Genomic DNA, 17,808 nt, shown 5'->3' on the forward strand with positions numbered 1-17,808 from the left:
AGGGCATCCTTGCCTAATGCCACGATGAATATCAAATTTTTGTGAGGTACCATGAGCAAGTTTGACAGAACTATTACACCCACTATACAATGTTTTAACTGCTTTCAAAAGCATATCTCCAAAACCAAACAATTGAATAACTTTGAAAATAAAATCATGAATCACCATATCAAATGCTTTATAGAAATCAATAAATAAAATAAAACTGGTATGATGGCCTTGCATAAACCCAGACTATTCTATATCAATTATTTTGTCTAAACCCTGCTTCAGTCTTCTAGCAAAAATAATTGCAAACAATTTACTGTCAGTATTTAATAAACTAATAGGCATCCAATTTTCAGTGAATAACTTGTCCTTATTAGGTTTGGGAATCAGTGTTTTAATGAAACAGGCAAATCACCGTTTTGTATAGCTTCTACAAATACTAATAATAAAAAAGGTGAAAGTTCTTTGGAAAAAGTCTTATAAAAATCACCAGTTAGCCCGTCGTTGCCTGGGGATTTGTTATTCTTTAATAAATGTATGCACTCTCTTAACTCTTCAATGTCTATTTCTTTATCACAAATATTCTGAAAGTTCAGGTCTATTTTTTTGGTATCACTCACTATTTAAAAAAGTATCAATGTTGGAAGGAGATGATATGGGAGAATACAAGTTACTAAAAAAACTGAGCAACATATTTCGAAATAACTGAGGAATTATCTACGAATTTGTTGTTAATCATTCATTTTGAAATTGAGGCAAAATCAGTTCCTTTTTTCGAGGCCAAAAAAATATTTTGTATTATTTTTCCCCTTTTTCTAACCATTTAAGTCTAGTTCTAATAAATGCTCCTCTTGCTTTATCCTCATAAATCTTATCTAATTCAATTTGCAATTTTGTAACTCACAATTACTCAAAGATTCCTTTTTCTTTTTACACAAATTAAAAATCTCTTCAATAATTGATTTTTCCTTAATATTTAAATTTTTTGTTTTCCAATTTTCCTTGATTAATAAATGCCGTTCTAATATCAAACTTCATTAATTCCCAATTCTTTCCATATGATTTTTCTAAATCTGCATTTGTTCTATATTTTTCAATAATAGCTTTAATTTTTTTCCTTTAAACATTCATTTTCAAGCAATTTGTTATTTAATTTCCAATAGCTGCTATGTTTTTTGTACCATATTTATTTTTATAAATACCCCTTTATGATCCGTCATTATGCAAGGTTCTATTAATACAGAGGTTATGTTATTTGTTAAATCATTAGACTCTAACCAATAGTCGATATGAGAATGAAGAGATGAGTCCTTATTACTCCATGTATATTCTTCCCTGTCTGGATTCTTACATCGCCACACATCAATAAGACCCAATCTTAAACATACATTATCCAGTTCACTAGAAGGGCCCGGTCTAGTTTTAGGAGGCCATCTATCAATGGTTTCATCAAACACAGTATTGAAATCTCCCCCCCAAATAACTTTAGCTGAAGGAAACATGGAAAATGGGTGGGTTCAAACAAAAGGTGCTATCTTCTAAGTTGTGTATCAGATCCAGATGAAAATACCTGTAAATAAAAGCTGAAATGTTAATCTCTCATCTCATATTCATCTTTTGATGTCAAACCCAAATGTTTACAGTCTACAGCAAAAATAAAGGAATTGGCCTTACTGTTCCAATACTTTTGGAGGGCACTGTATATTATATTTCTAAATTTATATTATTAAGAAAAAAAAATATATATATACAAATAAATGCAAAAATATATGTATAAATAAAAAATAAATCACAAATTAATACAATCATTTACTTTTCTAATATCGGCCAATATCTATATTTTTTACCGTTATGTTCCCTATTTTAATGTAATATCTATTTTATACAGGATTGACCTTTTGTATATTGAACAAAATCAGCATTGCTTCTTGGAAAAAAGTAATAATTAGTCTTGCATGGTCAGTTCACTTTGCAAAGCACATTGTATTTCTCTAAGAAAAGAATCAGCAGACCTCTTGCATTCACATGCAGGTACACTCTGAGTCACTGTCTCTTTAATGTTATTGACTTGGCCTCCATCCACCTGTGACCAGGCTAACCCTCAGCTTTAGCAGCAGGGCAGCAACCCAGTGCATCTTCCTTTCCCCCCGCATGATGGAGAATCACTTCCTGTTTACGAACTCTGCCTAGTGTGCTGTGGTTACCCAGAAGCTGGGGGATGCGCTCTGGTCAGGCGTGCCAGGGCCACAGCTGGGGTTCACTGCTTCACTTGTAATATAACAAGCATCTGGTGCTTCTTTATGCAGAGAGACTTTGTCTGTCCCTCGCTGTCTCTCTCTCTCATTAACACACTGAGATGGCCCTCTGGACGTAGGAAGGCTGAATCGCCGCTCTCTTTGGCATACTAGGCTGTGAATGGCCCACATCCAAAGGCTGTTTGTCTCACTCACACCTCGGAGTACAGAACCGCACTCCTCACAGCATGCCAATGAGACCACATTACCTTCTGACTAGAACTTCACTAAACATGGTTTCTTTTTTTACTGTGATAACGAACGTTAAAGTTGAGAACAGCTTGGATGTTGGCGTATTAGAAGTCTGGAGCATTTTGCAGTGCTTTAATGTAGCGCTTCACTACAATTCACTGATTTTTATTTATTTTGAGTAACACTTGAGCATGTACTAACTCAAAATAACCATTTTCAGCAACTTGTGTGCAAGTTTTCTGTTTATTTAATCATATTTGGCATTTCATAACCTCTTAACTGAATATTTTATAAGAGCTCATGCATTATTCTGCTGTTTGTTAATGAACTGTGTACATCTTGGAGCTACAATGTTAGTACAGGCATATTTCATAACTGCTCCAATCACAATAGAGATTTATTTAATGTGGATGCATTTTGCACATTCTTCACAACAAATATGTTCTCTCCTTATGGAAAACTTCTGGTGCAGAATCTTTATCCCTTTCTGCCAGACTAACAGTTTTTAGGGGACATTTTTGGCCTCAGTGGGTGTTTTTAAGCTTAAATATTATGAAATAACATCATTTTACTTCTTTGACAGTTAATAGTGAATATATAATGAACAAAACAAGTGATAAACACCTCTTTTATGACTAATTATGTCATTTTTCTTGTATTAATTTATATAAATTTAACTTAAGGGTTTTTATTTAGCTGCACAACATACTCTATTCTGTATTCTATTTAAAAGTAAAATTATATAATCTCTCTCTCTCTCTATATATATATATATATAGCCATATATTGCCACCCTTGTTAAATATGAGCAAAGGCGGCTGTGAAAATAAATCTGCATTGTTTATCCTTTTGATCTTTCACTCAAAAAAAATCACAAAATTCTAACCTATCATTGAAGTTATTTTCTCCAATAAATGTTGGCCAAAATTATTGGCACCCCTAGAAATTCTTATGGGTAAAATATCTCTGAAGTATATTCCCATTCATATTTAAATTTTTTAGCACACCAGGGTGACTAGGAGCATGAAATTGTCCAGCCATGGCTTCCTGTTTGACAGGATTATAAATATGAGGAACACAAAAGCCAAATTTCCTTGATCATCCATCACAAGGAATAAAACCTAAGAATATAGTTCTGATGTGCAGAACATGATTGTTGAGATATGATTGTTGAGCATCACAAAATAGAAAGTGACTGTAGGAAAAGAGTTAAAGCATTGAAAATCCCCATTTCCACCATCAGGGCAATAATTAAGAGGTTCCAATCAACTAAAGATGTTAAAAATCTGCCTGGAAGAGGACGTGTGTCTATATAGTCCTAATTCACGGTGAGGAGGAGAGTTTGAGTGGATAAAGACTCTCCTAGGATCACAGCTGTAGAATTGTAGAGATTAGTTGGGTCTTGGGGTTAGAAACCTAAATATATATATATCAAACATCCCCTATATCACCACATGTTGTTTGGGAGGGTTTCAAGGAAAATTCTCCTCACTCATCCAAAAACAAACTCCAGCATATATTCAGTTATCAGACATGACTGGAACTTCAAATGGCGCTGTCTTCTATGGTCAGATGAAACTGAAAAAAGAGCTTTTTGGCAGCAAACCCACCAGATGAGTTTAGTACAAACAGGGATAAAAAGTACCCCATGTCCACGGTTAAATATACTGCTGTATATTTATTGTTGTGGGCCTGTTTTTCTGCCAGAGGTCCTGAACAGCTTGTTCAGATGCATGGCATCATGGATTCTATCAAATACCAACAGATAAAAAATCAATACCTGACTGCCTCTGTTAGAAATCTTACAATGAGCCGTGTTTGGATCTTCCACCAGAACAACATTCCAAAACAAACATCAAAATAAACACAAAAATGGGTCACTGAGCACAAAATGAATCTTTTACCATGGCTGTCCCTGTCCTCTGATCTGAACCCTACAGAAAATGAGTGAGGTGAACTGAAGAGAAGTACTAACATGGAGCTGTGAATCTGAAGGATCTGGAGAGATTCTGTATGAAGAAAATGGTCTCTGATCTCTTATCAGATGTTCTCCAAACTCTTCAGACATGATAGCAGAAAACTCAGAGCTGTTACCCTGGGAAAAGAACGTTGCAATAATTGGGTGCCAATAATTGTTGCCAACAAGAACTAGAGAAAGCATTTATTTCACAATGAGACCCCCCCCCCCCCCCCCCCCCCCACACACACACACACTTTCAATTGTTTTACCTCAATGATAGGTTGGAATTTTGTGAATTTTTGAATTAAATATAAAAAGGATAAACAATGCATATTTATTTTCACAGCCGCCTTTGCTCATATTTACCAAGAGTGGCAATATTAGTGGAGGGTACTGTGTGTGTGTGTGTATATATATATATGTATATATATATATATACAGTGCCCTCCAAAAGTATTGGAACAGTAAAGACAAAATTGCTTTGTTGGCTGTGGAGTCAAGACATTTACAAATATGATTAAAAGATGAATATGAGACAAAACTACAGAATGTCACATTTTATTATTGGGTGATTCAACACATAGATGTTTTACCAGCTAAGAAGTTAAACATTTCTAGAGTTTCATCCCCCTATCTGATGTGAGCGTAAGTATTGGAACAGTTGCCTCACAGGTCTTTCTAAGTGATCAGCTGTGTCCTGTTGCATTAATTCTTCAGATATTAAAAGCAGGGCATGTGTCATATCAGTTCTATTGCTTCTGCATTCTGAATCTTGCATTCGGTGATGACACACAAACCAGGATGAAGATGAGGGAGCTGACTTTGAGAGAAAAGCAAGTGATTTGGATGCTAAAGGAAAAGAGGAAGTCAATTAGAGCTATAGCATAAACAAAGGGCATGGAAAAATCAAGAGTTTGGAAACCACCTGCAACCAACAATGACCTGATCAGCTGAGAAAACAACAGTAGTTGATGACAGACAAATCATAAAAGCTGTGAAAATGAACCCTGAAATACATATCTGTAAAATCACCAACAACTTACAGAAAGCTGGGGTGATGCTCTGACAATTTACTGTCCTCAGGAGACTTTGACACAGAATTACAGATGCTACACAGCAAGATGCAAACCTCTGACCAGCACCAAAAATAGAAAGGCAAGATTAGAGTTTGCAAAAAAGCACAAAGGTGAGCCAGAAGAGTTTTGGAACTGTGTTTATGGACCGATGAGACAAAGATGAACCTTTATCTAAGTGATGGGAAAGCAAAAATGTGGAGAAAAAAGGGAACTGCAATGATCCCAAACATACAGCCTCATCTGAAACACAGTGTACACAGGTGTACATTATAGTACACATTACACAAGTAATGTAATGGCTTGGGCTTTCATCACTTCTTCTGGGACAGGCTAATTAATCTTTATTAATGATGTAACACATGATGGCAGCAGCAAAATTAACTCAGAAGTCTACAGAAATATTTTGTCTGACAATTTACAGAAAGATGCAACCAAACTGATCGGGAGATCCTTCATCATGCAGCAAGATACAACAAAGGAGTTCATCAGGGGCAAGAAGTGGAAGGTTTTAGACTGGCCAAGTCAATCTCTACACTTAAACCCTGTAGGGTATGCATTTTACCGGCTAAAGAAGAGACTGAAGGGAGTAACCCCCCAAAACTGAAAGAGGCTGCGGTGAAAGCCTGGAAAAGCATCACATAAGAAGAATGCAAAACTTTGGTGATGTCAATGGGTCACAGGCTTGATGAAAGTGAAAGTGACGTGACATACGGCCAAGTATTGGTGACCCATACTCAGAATTCGTGCTCTGCATTTAACCCATCCAAAGTGCACACACACAGCAGTGAACACACACACACCGTGAACACACACCCGGAGCAGTGGGCAGCCATTTATGCTGCAGCGCCCGGGGAGCAGTTGGGGGTTCGTTGCCTTGCTCAAGGGCACCTCAGTCGTGGTATTGAGGGTGGAGAGAGCGCTGGACATTCACTCCCCCCACCAACAATCCCTGCCGGCCCTGAGACTCAAACCCACGAGTCCGACTCTCTAACCATTAGGCCACGACTTCCCTGATGCAGTTATTGAAAGCAAAGGATTTGCAACTAAATATTAAGTCTTTTTCACTTTAATCTATGTTAATTAACCAACAATACTTTTGGTAACATGAAAAATGAGTGGGTTCAAACAAAAGGTGCTATCTTCTAAGTTGTATATTAGATCCAGATGAAAATACCTGTAAATAAAAGCTGAAATGTTAATCTCTCATCTCATATTCATCTTTTGATGTCAAACCCAAATGTATTATCCATACATCTTATTTTAGCATCATTGTGATACAGCTATATTTATTATAAATATTGTTAGTAAAAAAAAATTATTTTCTGTTTTCATTTCTAATCTTGGTAAAATTTTGGTAATTTTATTGTGTTTGTCTTTATTTGTAGTTATTGTAGTTTTGTTGTGTGTGTGTGTGTGTGTGTGTGTGTGTATATATATATATATACAATCATAGTTAAAATAATAGTTAAAATAAATTACATTGAGAAACTAGCTGTTTACACACACACATTTATTTATTTACTTTTTTTATTTTATGGTTTTAATTTTTCTTTTTCAATTTTAGTTAACTATAATAAACCTGACACAGAAAAACATATTTTTTCTCCAAAATACATTTTAATGCTTTAAATATTGCTAGGTGAAATAATGAAATAAAATGTTCCATAGTCACAGTCACTGATAAATGAGTTCAGGTCCAAATTGTCCTGCTGCTCTGCTGTTGTTAGCATTCAGCTATTCAACGTATTTCTCATCTACTCTGAAGCAAAACTACCAAGCACTGAGCTCTTCATTAGCCGCTTGCTCTGTAGAGCATTGTTTGTTTAATACAGCACCTCGTGGTCTTCGAAGGACATTTTTCAGACCATTTTTGTGGTTCCAAATTCATGTAAATGTACTCTCTAATTAGCCTAAAATATAATAAATAGCTTGGTCCCTGCTACTCGCTGTGTGGGCTGTGAGGTACACTGTGTTTTTGGTCTGCATTATAAAGTGAAGTGCTAATTCTGTGTGTTTTGCATAATCTTCAGTAACATCGTCCTGTTATTATCCTCGTTATAGTGCAATAAACAACTCCCACCGTCCCATTAAAACCATATTCTGGGCTTTTGCATGTCTTGTTTTGTTAACTGAGTCATTCTCAGGATGTGGTGCCATTTATGCAAGAACATTTCAGGAACTTTTTTAAATTCTCATTTTTATTTATTTAGTTTTAATTCAGTTTAATTAAATTTGTATCATCATTACCTCTAACGATACTGCTGAAGTACTTAGAGAAATCATATTTTCCCATTTTCCCTTTCATATATGTATGTATGTGTATGTATATATATATATACAGTATACTGTATATATATATATATATACACATACACACACACACACACACACACACACACATACATACACACATATATATATATATATATATATATATATATATATATATATACATAAATTATTATATGTATATATACATACATATATTATATTATTATATATCATTTATTTATTTTTCACCTAAATGATTTATAATGGCCTTATCGATAAAAATGGTTTGTACAGTCAGTTTTTTTTATTTAATTTTTAAACTACCCCTTCAATCACAAAAATATTACTGTAAGTCACAGACGTACATGGCAGCGGTACTGAGAATGACCTAACTGTTGTCACATATGTTCTCTTTCACCCTCAGCTTGTGCTTTCATTAATTTTCCTTTTTATCCCCACTTTTATGTTTTCATTTTGAAACTTTGTTTCTGTGTTTGACTTTCTGCCTCTTGTTTTTCTCTCTCTTCCCATTTCCCTTTTTCCTTGTTTCTCTGTTGTCCTGTCATTGTTCCTGGGCTTGGAAAATGGACGGACCATCACATGCACTCATAATGCAAACTTCCTGGTGCCAATACTCTTCCTCCTTCCCTTTGTTGTGGTTATTGCATGAATGTCTGTTTCTGCCTGTGATCTTATGTTGGTCTTTGTGTTTTGTAGTCACTCAGAGTGGTTCTTCAGTCTCCTCCACTCTAGTGTCCCTTCTGCTCTCTCCGTTATTGCTGCTTTTGCTTTGATAGAGTCGAGGAAATGTCTTCTCCTCATGTTGAGGATCCTCTGCATGATTTGTCTCTGTATCTCTCTAATGTGCTGGGAACACTGAGCCTCATAGACAAAGTAACTCCAATTACAACTTAAGGAAAGACAAAAAGATATTCAGTTTCAGATGACCAAATGCTTAAAATGACTGTGCTTTTTAATTTATGTCATTAAAAAAGTAATCCTTTTTTATATATATCGCATCCAGTCTATAGACATTTGCACTGTATTGTGTAAGTAAAACTGCATTGTGTCATTCTAGTGGCACCAGATGGAATTAACTGAACGCTAAGCCCCGCCTTAAAACAGTAATTATTACAACTGTTTTAATTTCTTAATGCAAGTTTATGGAGGATCTGTTTTGGGGTAGTTTTAAATGCAATTTAACAATAATCTAGAGGGCCGGAGGTTAGTGGATGGTTGCAAAAACAATGAAGAAATAATGAAACAGAAGGTCATGAAATAAGCTTTTAGAGACCGAATAATAATAATGTATGGCCTCTGTGGGATTCTGTGTGTTTGGAAACAACAATTACTTTTGCAGTTCCATGTAGTGCTGCTAATGATGCAGTAATGACACGTTTCACCTTAAAGAATGAGAGAGTGAAACACTAAGTTAAAAGCAGAGAGAGAATATATCTTGTCTGTCTTATATTCTTGTTTTGCTCTACGGATTGTTTAAACTAAAACTGTACCAGTCCTTTGGGATTGAACTTTGTAACAAACCTTTCAGATGTTATTTTATTACTTAAAATACTTTTTGAGGCTTCTACTTACTGTAATGTTTGGGGGGAAAAACTGCATTGTATTATAGTCATCACTAGGGCTATTGTTCACACGTGGCATTATTAAATTCATTTTTTATATACTGTTGTTGTGTCCTTTTTTTGGATATCTACAAAAGTTTGAGGTCTGTAGGTTTGAATTTTTTAAAGAAGTTTTTAAGACTGCATTTATAAATAAAAAGTGCAGTGAAAACAGTAGTATTGTAAAATATTATTACACTTTGTCACATGATCTTTCAGAAATCATTATAATATGCTGATTTGCTGCTCAAGAAACATTTCTTATTATGAATGTTGAAAACAGTTTTGCTGCTTAATATTTCCATGGAAACATCTTTGATGAATAGCATTTTTTAAATATACATTATAACGGTCTTTACTGTCACTTTTGATGAATAAAATGTAATTGCAGAATAAAAAGTGTTTATTTATGCATTTATTTATTTTGAAATCTTACTGACGCCAAACGTTTGAACGGTTGTGTATGTTTAATTTGCAATGACACAGTAAGACTTTAATCTGTCATAAATAGCATTTATGTTGTGCCAGTTGCCGTAATATCATCACGATCTTAACTGTCACTGGTGTTTATGGGTAAGTATTTTTTTTTTAACTACTGGTGGTCAACAATAAACATAAAGCTTGGAAAGATGAAGGCCAAGATTGTATCATCGTTTAGTCACTCTCGTGTCGTTTTATGCTGATACAAAGAAGATATTTTGAAGAATGTTGGTAACAGTTTTGGTTCCCATTGACCTTTGAATGCATTGGAACTCAATGGGAACCAAACTGTTTGGTTGTAAACATTCTTCAGAATATCGTTTGTGTCAGTTTAAGAAATGTAGTTTAACAGTTTGGAACAACATGAGGGTGTGTAAATGCTGAAAAATTTTCGTTATTGATGAACTATCACTTTAAGTCCAAACTTGGGTATTATATTCTTTGAGTGCACAATTACACCTAAAGGTGGAATTGTTTGCTTTGCCATGTTGCCTTCACCAATTTTCTTTGCTTTTCTGAATCCTGCTAGTCTTATGATCTGAAAATAGCTCATGCTTGCTTGACTGTTACATTGTATGTAATTTGTGGGCTGATGATCCCTCCTGCTCTGTCTCTTTGTCTGCATCTCTCCTGTTTCTCCTCAAGACTCCATGGAAGACGGAATGGGCCTGAACACTGGAGTAATTGTCGGTATTCTTATACTGGTGTGTGTGCTGCTCTTGCTGATTGTGGACGCCACCTGCTGCTTCCTCAACAAGTGTGGCATCCTCATGTGCATCTGCGGTAAACCCGGACAAGGCACCAAGGGCAAAGACATAGAGACAGGCAAAGCTGCCTTTGTGTGAGTATCCACTATACATATATAAGTATACACTATATATATAAGCATCACTATATATATATATATATATATATATAATCGACTCAAATAAGCTCATATCGCACATCAAGAGCAGTCAAGGGCCCTGCATTGTGCAGCATATGAATGTTAAGCATGAATATTTTCAGTCATAAGCTGATCTATTAAAGCCATCCAACCCCGGTGAAAGAAACAAGAGCTTCTCTTATGCCACGACTGTAGTGACCTCATCAAACTCTACTCATCGCTGTATAATGAGCAGATGTGTGTGCTTTCTCTCTGTATGCAGTCAAGATGTGTCTAAAGAGCCCATTGTAGAAGTGAGGACAGAGGAAGAAGTCACAGCCAATCACGACGCAGAAGGCCATCCTGAGCCCAATGAGACCACGCCGCTGACCAAACCAGAGTAAGCTCAGTGTTATGTGATAGTACTGTGCTCTATCACTTAATCACAGAACATCTGCGGTGCCATTAAACCAGTATTTCCTACACCCTAAATATAACCATTTGAATCCACCTCCACTATCTATCTTCTATTTTTAAACTTCAAGACAACATGAAACAGCATTTTGCAATGCATTTAAAGCTGCAGTGTGTAATTTCTGTACAGCTAGTGGCAACAAAATGGAATTGTGAAAAATATAAACTGTTTTCAAACACTTTCCTTGAACTTATACTGACACCTTGTGGTGAAAATGTATTATCACAAAGAAGTTTTGCATCACCATAAATTATATTTTTAAAATATGTTCAAATTGAAAAGTTTTTTTATTTTTTATTGTAATAATATGTCCACACTATTATTGTTTTAATGTGTATTTGATCAAATAAATGCAGCCTTGATAAGCATAAGGAACAAAAAATGTACAAACATACCTATTTCAAATAGCTTTCAGAACTATTAATAAGTGCATCTTTATGCATGGTATGAAAGTATTATCAAATATTACATACAGCAGCTATAACATCCATAATGTGATGATACATTCTGAGTCTGGCAGGGTCCTGTTCCCCCTCTCTTTCAATGAATTTTTCTGTCGCTTCTCCAATGTCCTATCAAATAAAACAAAACGGAATGAAAAAAATCATTCAAAAGTGGGCTATGATTTTATTGGCCATTCATACACCATTTAAGACATACAGTTGAAGTCAAAACTTTACATACACCTTTCAGAATCTGCAAAATGTTAATTATTTTACCAAAATGAGAGGGATCATACAAAATGCATGTTATTGTTTATTTAGTACTGACCTGAATAAGATATTTAGCATAAAAGATGTTTACATATAGTCCACAAGAGAAAATAATAGTTGAATTTATATTCTGAAAGGTATGTAAAGTTTTGACTTCAACTGTATATTTTGTTGAAAAACAATTATTATTATTTAATCATTGTTTAGGATTATGTGTTCAGGCAGATTGTTTACAATAAGTCTAAGGGCATTTATTGAGAGTTTAAACACAATTCATTTTGATTTCATGTTGTCTTTGGCCTCATGCTCGTTTTTCCTAAATACTCCCACCATAACAAACATTTTTTCCCACCATTTTTCTTATTTTAAATCAAGTACTCCCTCTAGTGACCATTAATTGTAACACCACTCTTGTAATACATGTAATACTGCATTTCAAATCAGTATTGCATATGTGTTGTACCCAGATACCGGCAATGATTTGGTGTCTCTCCCTCAGTGTCTCCCCTCTGTGTCGACATCACCCGTCTGTGTCTCTGTTCTCTCCCTCTTCTCACAGGCAAGTGACGGAAACTGCCGCCGCGGTGGTGGACTTGCCTCTTTCTGTGCCCAATAACTCAGACACAGTCACTGACACCTTTGACCTTAGCCAGAGTAGCCCAGTTAGCGAGAGCACCACTCTCACCTCCAGCATCACAGCACCTCCCTCTGACCCTCTTAACCCCGTCCACATGACACCACCCAACAGCAGCACGCCCAAATCTCACACGAAACCCTCCATTTCATCTACCCCGTCTCCCGACCCGGCTAATGTTACTCTCCTGGTAGACCTGGGTGATTCTCCAGAGCCACAAGCTGAGGTTCCTCCAGTGGTCCCTTCAGAAGAACCAGTCCCAGTACCTCCTTCCCCTTTCAGCGTTGTCCAAGCAGATGCTATAAACTCAAAAGTCACAGAAAACGAATTAGAGTCACCTGAGTCTCATGCCACTTTAAATACCATCAGCCCACAGGGCAGCGTCGCGATCCCCTTAGTGAATAATGAACATGTGATTGATGGAGAGCTCCCACTGGCTCCAGACACAGACGTCCCTCAGGATGGGTCACATGCTGTGGGGACAGCTGGCTCCAGTGGCCCATCTGTTCCAGCACAGGACGAGTATGGATCTCTAGATGCTCTCTAGATGTTCTCTCAGTTTGTTTGTGTGTGTTTGTTGTGGCTGTTAGTTGTTTGTTGTAATTTCACTGCATGTGGTCATCTGAATCAGTGAATGTGCATGCATTCTTTAGAGGTAGTCATTTAAAGTTTGCGGCAAAAATGAAAATTCAGTCATTTACTCAGCCTTATGTCGTTCCAAACATAGGAATAAAGGGCTGTTCACAGCAATGACACTAACTATGAAGATAACTATAACTGTAAATAATCTTATGCGAATAGGGAAGTCCAAAACACGACTATATTGATAACAACACGAAGGAACAATATCATTGGGATTAGGGGTGGGCAATATGACCAAAATTTTATATAACTTTTTATTTCATGGTAACAATATATATCACAATATAGTTATTTTTGCTTTAAATAAGGTCTTTATGAAGTCAAAATTTGTGATACCACAGAAATGCCATAAATCTCAGCATAAATCAATATCACAAAAATCTAATATAATACTAATACTAGCCTAAATAAAAAAAATAAAAAAAGCTCAAGCTCACAGAAGACAAGTAAACAGTCAGCGATTAATGAAGAATAAGAAACTAATTACAAGTTAAAGCACAAAAAAAACTACTGTATAACAAATAAATAAAAATGCTGCATGCATTGTATAAAGTCTAATCAAATGAATATAAACACTCCATATTATTCACTGTGTAAATTAAAAATACATTTCTTCTTATTAAAGTTACAAAAGTGACTTATTCAAGAGCAGTGGGATATTTTCTCTCTTTTGTTGTTTGATTAACGTGAATGACAAGCAGCAGGAATATTAGACTGCTGTCACTTTAAGAGCTGCCCTGATCTAATATACTGTTACACATTTTCTTTCTCCACTGTTTGCTTTCACTTACTTTAGCACATACAAATGTGTGTATTTAACCGTTCACGGCCTATAATGTACCAAAAATCTGACAGCACGTGCATATAGAAATTAGTATTCTTTCGCTGCTGATTGCATTTTAATAGCTTAAAATCACTTGTTTTTAAACCATAATAGTTAAAAACATGTGGAAACTTTAAGTTTTCTTGACAATGTAGCACAGCAGTGTCACGTGAGCATGTAACCGCAATAGAGACAATAGTCCAAAATCTCTGCCGGTTGACAAATTTCTACCAGTTAATCATGTTTAGCAGTATATCGCCCAACATCGTTTTCAGAACTATTATTTTTTTTCCAGCTGAAAAACTATTTTGACCGACTGCCAATCAGAATCCACCTGAAGTGAAAGAGCTTAATGTTTAAAGAAGCAGACAACACAATGTTATAATCCATTGGTGTGGTCGCTAATATTGTTATCACTATAGTTATCTTTATAGTTCTCGTTCTTGGTGTGAGCGGCCCTTAATTCTTAATCTCAGAATTGATCTTTTATTCAATATGTTTTTGTAAAAACATACTTGCACAGTGCTTCCAGTCCACTGCATTCGGCTCACTTAACTTAATCATTTAGACACCCCCCTGTTGATTTTTTTAATTAATATTTTTGTAATGTAATGTTCTCTGTACTGCTTTTCAGCAACAGAAATCCCACCATGACATAAAAGCATAAAAACATTTGCCGCATTATTCATTGAATTTTTATGGGCAAAGTATTTCAGTAGGAATCCATGCTATTTTGCATAAGGGCAAAATATTTCCTCAGGAAGATTTCACAACAGGTGTATACTGGTCATGTGAATTCACCACATTGACAAAAGGAAGTTTCTTGGTTTAAAAGTGACTCAATCTAAAACACTTATATACATTATTAACAGTGTTAACAGAGAGAATGTATTTCACACATAAGCTCAGTATACCTAAATAAATCCAAATCAAATAGAAGCATGAGCCTCTAATTCAGCGTTGAAATCAATAAAATCTTAGTGACGTTGAGCTGTGAACCTCTGCAACCCAGTGAGCTGAACTTGAGAAATGAGTCCAATACGTGAATGAATCATTCTGACCGGTTTTGTCAATGCGTCTAACTGAATAATTTATGAAATGGACAGAATTAATAAAGTCATACAGGTTTGGAATGACATGAGTGTGAGTAAACTATGACAAAATGTTCATTTTTGGCTGAACTGTCCCTTTAATGGTCTCAATCACAGGAAAATTCAGGATGATGAGAAGAGTACAACTGAGCTGAAGAAAGTTGCGCCAGGCACTGGAGCAGAACCCAACACCCTCACGCAAACAAACGCCACTGAAAGTAAAGCATGAGAAGACGAGTAGAGGAGTAAAAGCGGCGTGGTGACCATGGACGAACGTGTTTTATTAACAGTGCCCTTAATGAATTTTCTGAACGAAACAGTGTATCTACAGACAGAAGTTTCACTTATAATGTATGAATGCATTTTACTTTTATTTTTGTTGATTTGAGCAAGTTTCTGTGTCAGAGTTACAAATTCATACAGTTCAAAGATATTCTTATAGAGCTTCTTATGTTTCTTTGTACATTTTTTTATTATTATTATTCTCCATCAAAAGGATAATTATTAAAGCAGGGCATCAAGTTATTCAGGAGAATGATTTATTCAGTAATACATGAACGATTTATTTGCTAAGTACATTGTTAAAATGTAAATGATTTCTCCTATTTTTTTATCTTGAGTGTTTGAGGGCTAGGTTCGATTTGTTGTTAGTTTTGTATTTTATTATATTTTATCGTATTTTATTTACAGTTAACTGTTTTGCTTTTTGGATGATAACTCGTAATGGCAGTTATGTAAAGACAAAAAAAATATCGTAAGATATTTTAACATACTGTTATATGACCGAAAGTCTGATAACGATTTCAAATAAGCCATTTGATTTGCTACTGAAGTCTTTATTAGATCAGTTTTTACAATTATCGTGTGTTTCTAATATTTGGGATTTATACATTAAATCATTCTTCCAACATGCTCCTAAAGCATCTACTTAAACTAAAATATCTGCTCATTTTTATACCTTGTACCTCTGGAGAAATGTTTCACACTGTCACCTGCAAGCTTGCGCACTGTGATTGTGTTATCAAGATCTTTGCCGTCTTTTTTTTTCGTCACGAAGATTTGCAGCAACTGCTGATTGTCCTTTTATAACATGACGTATGTTAACAGTCCTGTATGAAACTGGACCGATAGGACACGTGACTCTGAGAAGAGTTCTTATATCATCACTCATTGCATGACTGTCTGCTTGCCCATGTCTGATGTTAAACAAGACTGGCCTGAACTGTAGACCTCAGTTTATGGCAGTCTGGTGGAGAAATTGTGAAGATTGTTGGTTGGGTGTTTCCATGATTTCAATGATTTCTATCATGTTTTGGAGAGAATGAAAGATAATTTTGTTTGCCCATTGTACACAAGTTGTTCACTGCCAGTTTGCCCCAAAATTGTAAATGGTTTCATGTATATGGGGATTTGACCCATGAAATAGCAGTATAATGGTTGAGCTTTACAACAAGCAAAGAACATGTTGTAAATTGTGTTGTTCTAACACATTTTAATTAAACTCATTAAAACATGAACGATTATCTTGTGTTTGTGCAGTATCATGCTTAGATAAGATGACCTAAAAGTAAATAAATTAACTCTACATTTTTATTTGGTAGAAACATAAAGGTCAACATTGTTGTTTTAAAAATGCCTTCAGATTAACACTCGCTTTCATTTTAAGCATTACAAACAATGTATTTTTATGTTTACACAAATATGGTAGCCAGGATACTCTCCAAAATAATAGTCTCCATGGTTATTGTTGCTACAATAAATCTCTGGTAACTTGTTATTGGCCAACACTGTCATCAAAAAAGAAATTAAAATGGCAGAAAGGTTCTGAAGAAACACTTTGGAAGAGACCCTGTGGTGTTACCTGGGAGTGGAAAATGGGTTACCTATTAATATTTTTTAAATGTCATTCTGGAGTATATGTATATTGGATGCATTGCATCCTGATTAAAATTCCCACCTTAGAAAGGAGAAAGCACCTACTTATCAATTATTTAACTTGGCCAGCAGGCGGCACTACTTCATAAGCCTCAAATGTTAGTGGACGGGGTCACATTCAATTCAGTTAATAAATGTCTTGAAAACAACTTTTTGCCATTTTTGGATCAAAAGTTATTTGTTTTGTGGGACTTAAAAAAAATGTGTATCTGCCTGAATGAAAGTACCATTTGTTTAAAGTGCAATTTCTTTATTAATTCTGTCCAATTCAGGCCTGTAGGCTATTTTTTATTTTTTTTTAAGCAAATTAGTAGTTCGAGGGATAGTTCTGGTGAGCACAAAAATATATTTTGAAGAATCTTGGTAAACAGATTTTGGCAGCCATATATATATATATATATATATATATATATATATATATATTTTTTTTTTTTGTGGAAGTCAATGGCTACCGTCAACTGTTTGGTTACCAACATTCTTCAAAATATCCTCCTTTGTCCTCAACAGGAAAATAAACCTCTTACAGTTGTGGAAAATCTTGAGGGTGAGTAACAGAATTTTAGGGTTGGGATTAACTATCCCTTTAAGGTTACAAAACTAGGCATTTTGTCATTAAATACTTTTTAACATTCATATTTTCAAAAATGTATGAATAAAACATGAATATAAATGTTAGACTTCACTGAGCACAACTTTTTATCTCGAACATCCTTTTCCTTGACCCATGTAGCTACTGCATTAAAATGC

The 17,808-nt window shown here is 35.2% G+C and overlaps 1 protein-coding gene across 3 annotated transcripts in view; it reads left to right on the forward strand.

Annotated features, from left to right (window-relative positions):
• Positions 1–16,641, forward strand: part of ncam1b (neural cell adhesion molecule 1b) — a 114,325-nt gene extending 97,684 nt beyond the window's left edge. For 2 of the 3 annotated variants that reach the window (XM_079392384.1, XM_079392385.1), the window contains exons 17-20: positions 10,529–10,724; positions 11,032–11,148; positions 12,496–13,092; positions 15,244–16,641. In XM_079392384.1, coding sequence (XP_079248510.1) covers positions 10,529–10,724; positions 11,032–11,148; positions 12,496–13,092; positions 15,244–15,355 — 1,022 coding nt within the window. In that variant the 3' untranslated portion in view covers positions 15,356–16,641. The remainder of the gene's footprint in view (positions 1–10,528; positions 10,725–11,031; positions 11,149–12,495; positions 13,093–15,243) is intronic. The other variant, XM_079392386.1, reaches the window with a different exon arrangement.
• Positions 16,642–17,808: the final 1,167 nt, after the last annotated feature.

This window comes from Barbus barbus, assembly GCF_936440315.1.
Source record: "Barbus barbus genome assembly, chromosome: 34".
In the NCBI taxonomy this organism is placed as follows: Eukaryota; Metazoa; Chordata; class Actinopteri; order Cypriniformes; family Cyprinidae; genus Barbus; species Barbus barbus.